This window comes from Macrobrachium nipponense, chromosome 26, assembly GCF_015104395.2.
Source record: "Macrobrachium nipponense isolate FS-2020 chromosome 26, ASM1510439v2, whole genome shotgun sequence".
Taxonomy (NCBI): Eukaryota; Metazoa; Arthropoda; class Malacostraca; order Decapoda; family Palaemonidae; genus Macrobrachium; species Macrobrachium nipponense.
Window position 1 is genome coordinate 41285668 of NC_087215.1, and position 5000 is coordinate 41290667.

Below are 5000 nucleotides of genomic sequence, written 5' to 3' on the forward strand. Positions count from 1 at the left end.
ATACCTGTAATGTCACAAGACCTTGGGGATCTTTCAGTTTTCAACATCGCACAAAAAAAAATGTATCTTAACGTTGCCTGTTCCCATTCCAGTCACCAATCGTACTGTTTTGTGGAATGAATTGATATTAGAGTTCGTGAGGAAGATCACATGGTGTATTCTAAGCTAGAAACAATATTGAATAATACCTGATACCAGTCTTCTGTAAGAGCTTCCCATTGCGAAAGACTTTTCCAGAGTAGCATTTTAAGGGTGATCTCTTCTTCCACTTCTTTAAGTTCTTTGAAGGCGCAGATGGTCATCTGTAAAGGACGCGATTCGTGATAAAACACTGTGCAGTTTACGACAAAGCTGTATTAAAGACAGTTTTTCGGGTAGCAGACATTAACATCCATTACTAGATTATTGTCAACAAGGCTGGATATTCATATTGGAACTAACATGGCATTCTTTCTCTCTCTCTCTCTCTCTCTCTCTCTCTCTCTCTCTCTCTCTCTCTCTCTCTCTCTCTCTCTCTCTCTCTCTCAGTTACAAGAAAGAAGTAACGATATGGGAATTTTCAGTTAAAAAAAATCGCATTTTCACTTATATCTTTTTGTCTTTTTTTCATTTTATCTTCTTTCTGCCTGCAAAGAGAGAGAATTTACAGAAAAAGGGGATAAATAACTATGTAAGGAATAGAAAATAAAGCGGATAAACCTGAATTCAACAGACATCAGCAGAAAGCAGGAATGGCTTTGCTCCTTGCTTATACATTCAAGATCAGAAGATTCCAGAACTGCACAAGGCAAGCTACTCCAGATTTTAGTTGTAGCCAAAATAAAATTACCAGCAAACTGAGTAGGATTAAACTTATTATTAGTAAAGAACATACTGTTGGCAGGCAGCATCCTGCCTAGTGTTGTGAAAAAAGCTAGGTCATGTAATGAAGTTTGTGCAGCGGATGTAGTATGTTTTATGCAGTAAACATGTTTGTAACGGAGGCAAACACCCACAAAAATTTTTAAATTATACATATGCAGTATATACATACATAGATATATGTATATATCATGATATATGTATATATATAGTATATATATATATATATATATATATATATATTATATATATATATATATTCCTACGAGTGTTCCATTTAGACTCTGTATCTTTTCCTTGATCAAACTTGAACATTTAAAGGAACAGTTAAGGGAGTGAAGTAAGGAAAATTTGACTAGAAGGAAAAGCGAAGGAACTATATTAACATATTTCATGTTAGGATCCAGTACAAGTGACCCCTCTTATTGTTTTGACCGGTTAGAAAGCCGTGAGAATATTTTTTAATTAGCCTATTTTCCTTTTGCCCCTTAACAATGAAACGACGATGGAAAGCCCTTTAATGTTACTTTAATGTGTCAGACATGATTTACGACCTGTCATCCCCTCGTCAGGTTTAGCTACCTGATGCCAAATCCCAAAAGGGTCACTTGCAATTCAGGGACCAGAGCCCCTTTTCCATTGTAGTCCCTTGTATTGCGGTCCCAGATCTAATTTGATAGAAGCCATCAGCAGCTAGTTGCCCTTCAAGTCGCGAAAAGTCACACATCTCCCAAAAGGTCTGACCGACCTGTCCTAATCCTTTTACCTGACCCCTTTTGCCCCCACCATTGTTGTCTGAGCCTTCCAAGTCCACGACTGCCTCCTCATACCTGCATGGTTGATGCCTGACCAGGTTCCTCTCAACCCAAGCTAGCCCTATTGTACTCTGTCTTCCAACCTTCTTCTGAAGGTGTTCAATGACCTTTTTCAGGTATTAGTGAGGATTAGTGGTGAAGTTGAAAACCCAGGGAGAATCAATCCAGCCTGAACCAGATGCTACCAGGCTCTCCATGACTGGGTATAAATAAAGCCTGACCTGGCCTACCAATTTGCACATCGCCCTAGCTTCCCATGCAGTTGTATGCTGTGCATTCCACTCTAACTACCTACTGCAGTACTCCTGTCTGGAAGCAGTATCACGTTCAAAGACTTGGCCTGCCACTATCTCCGCCGTGTTTTGATGCTGAACCAGACTAGCCTCCTATACCCGTGCATTACCTGCAGACTGGACTCTGCCTAGACATCTTCCCTGACAGCCTATTTACCCCCCTGTTCTCATAGTCCCCGCAGGACTCCAGGAATGAGAAGAGTCATCTGTTGATTCCTTGGACACCCTGGCTCTTGAATACACTTGTCTCATCCATGGACTAAGGTAATTGAAATTGGAAATTGTTCTGTTGGTCCATCATCCACTGTTCCTTGCGCTCACTCCCTGTCTCAACAGTTTTCCCGTATTCCCATTCTTAGTATTCCCGTCTACATCAGAGACCGTGTAAGTTTAACTGACTGTTAATTTCCTATACTGTGAATTTCCTGTGAAACAAGTGTTATTAGTACGTGCTGTTTTGCTTCTAGCAATTCTCATTGCATTAACGTTATCGATTATCTCATGTAACTCTCACTTTGCTTGCAGCATTTTGTGTTAGATTACCGTCATTGGTATTTGTATTTCAACTCTGACTACTTTGCAGGTTCATGTACACTGCCCGTTGTGTGCCGCCTTCTGTGGATGAACAGTGCTTTTCAGCCCTTTCTGCCAGTGCCAATCTTGGGTCATTTTCTCAGAGACTCCACTAAAGCTCACACTTGCTTACAGTGCTCCATTGCTTAGTGTTAATTAATATTGCTAGTTAAGTTCTTTATCAGTATCTCTTGAACCTGTGAGATCCTGTAGGTTAAGTGATTCCGTTTGCAATTTGGTGGCACCTTTGTTTTGCTATTGTGAATATTAGTGTTAGTGTCATGAATACCATGGAGCCAGAGAGTGCTTCTGTAATTTATATCTTCTGATTACCTTATAGAAATGATATTATTTTAGTGGACAAATTAGGTCTACGTTCAATCCTTTTGAAAAGTAATTTTGGTATTTCTATAAATTTTTTTCTGTTCATAACTTGCTTACCTCTCAGTCAGTATAGGTGTGTTCACACAAGGTATATTTTGAGAAGAACAAAAAGTGTTGGATTGACTAAATTCACACATACACACACACACACACACACACACTCACACACATATCATTGTCATAGTCCTAGTGCCAGGACTAAAGCAGAATCATTGAATTTAAAATTCAGAATTTCCAAATTTATTACTTGTGCGGAATCTACGCTTTCCTGACTAATGGCATGCAGACTATGAACAGAAAGATGAGAAAGGAATACTTATAGAACACCCAGAATTATTTTTCAAGATGAGGAATGAATGTAACATGTATTCTGTTCATAAATTAATATAATTTCTAAAAGGGCAATCAAAAGATATACAATTACAAGGGCTCTGTCTGGCTCCATGGCACTCGTGACGCTAATTCTACATTTCTGATATTTTATGTTACGTTAAAATGCATTGAGTAGAATTCGACACGAGTAGCAAAGTATGATCACAGGTATCACTGTTCACACTAAAACACTCGCTGGGTCTGGTAGGGACATGAGAATTCTAGGTGATCAAGAACCAAGCAGGTAGGTGACTGTCAGGAGGACTCGCAGGCAAAGTCTCAATGCGCAGTTGGTGGTTACTTAAATCTAGTCGTTGTCAACTTCAAGACAGTGGTTGAGGATAGTGGTGGCTGAGTGATCAGGTACAGGACCTCTTCCTGGTAGGCATACTGCAGCGAGGTGATAGGCCTTCCGTTACTGGCGAAGTCGATGTGCCGTGTGCTACAGGCTAGGGCAAAGTGCAAGGGCAAGCACTAGAATCATCCTGTCCAAACTGGATATTGTTGTTCTCAAAACATGAATCAGTTCCTTGAGGGGGTGATTCGTCTCTGTCTTTCATTTCTGATGCTAATCTTCTGCTGGAACCTGAAAGAACACTTGAACATCGCCAGTGTTGCTTACATAGGGAAAACCTTAGAAAAACACGGGGGTCGAGAGAGATGTGAGGGTCATGCAGGTGTGAGGATGCAGAGTTGGGATGTGAGGGTCCGATGACAATGGAATGGGATGAGGTCAGGTAAAAAAGGGGTCTAGGTCAGGTAGATGGTTAGAGTTAAGCTAGGGAGACCTCTTGTGAGATGAGTGAATTTTTGCAACTCGGCAGGAAGTTCTCAATTTGATGGCTTAGGTTGGGGACCATACTACAATGGAAAAAGGGGTGCAGGTTCCTAAAGTGTGGGTGACCTGTCTCGGGATCTGTCATCAGTGAACCCTGATGTGGAGGTGACACCTTATAAATCATCGTACAAATATCAAGGGGAGAAGATCATTAGGATGTTTTCCATCTTCGCTTGGTGTAGTAGTACAAAAGGAAAAAATCTGCTAAGTGAAAATACTCTCAAGGGGTCCTTAATCCATTTGCACAGTGGAAGGGAAATTCTTGACTGGGTCCTAACTTAATGGTCATTACTCTACTTCTCGCTGTTCATCTTCACAATTTGAATTTTATGTTATTAGTTTAAACTTGTTCCCTTGAAATTATGTTTGGCTGCAGAAAAGAAAAACAAAATAGGATCCCAAAGTGGATACTCATAATTATATATATCTATATATATATATATATATATATATATATCAGGAGACAGAGGAAGGCGATGGCCAGTAGGACACATCAGCGTGAAGGTGGACTATTAGAAACGTTGCAATTCATTTCAATTCTTTATTTCCTACGTTTCGTAATATCATTATTACATCTTCAGGGAATCTGTTTAAACAATAAATAAAATTACTTTAAAATTACTTAAAAATTACTTTAAAAATTACTCTAAAATTCAACATTTATAAATTACAACACAATTTAAAAAACAATACAGAAACGAAAACAAAAAATAAAAAGACCAAAGACCGCTAACCAACCTTATGCCGAGAAGGCAAGAGACAGAATGACAAAACAAATAAAAGTTAGCTCAGGTACAGTTGTGTGGAGGAGGTCTGGGTATTTAACTGGGGAACCAGTTGTTTAATAAATAATGACTCTAGGAT

The 5000-nt window shown here is 39.3% G+C and overlaps 2 protein-coding genes across 2 annotated transcripts in view; one reads left to right on the top strand and one right to left on the bottom strand.

The window, feature by feature from the left end:
- Nucleotides 1–5000, top strand: part of LOC135199646 (dynein axonemal heavy chain 6-like) — a 125733-nt gene that overhangs the window by 66110 nt on the left and 54623 nt on the right.
- LOC135199908 (dynein axonemal heavy chain 6-like) overlaps nt 1–5000 on the bottom strand; it is a 60730-nt gene that overhangs the window by 28643 nt on the left and 27087 nt on the right. Inside the window, 1 exon segment of the mRNA XM_064228028.1 lies at nt 189–302. Coding sequence (XP_064084098.1) covers nt 189–302 — 114 coding nt within the window.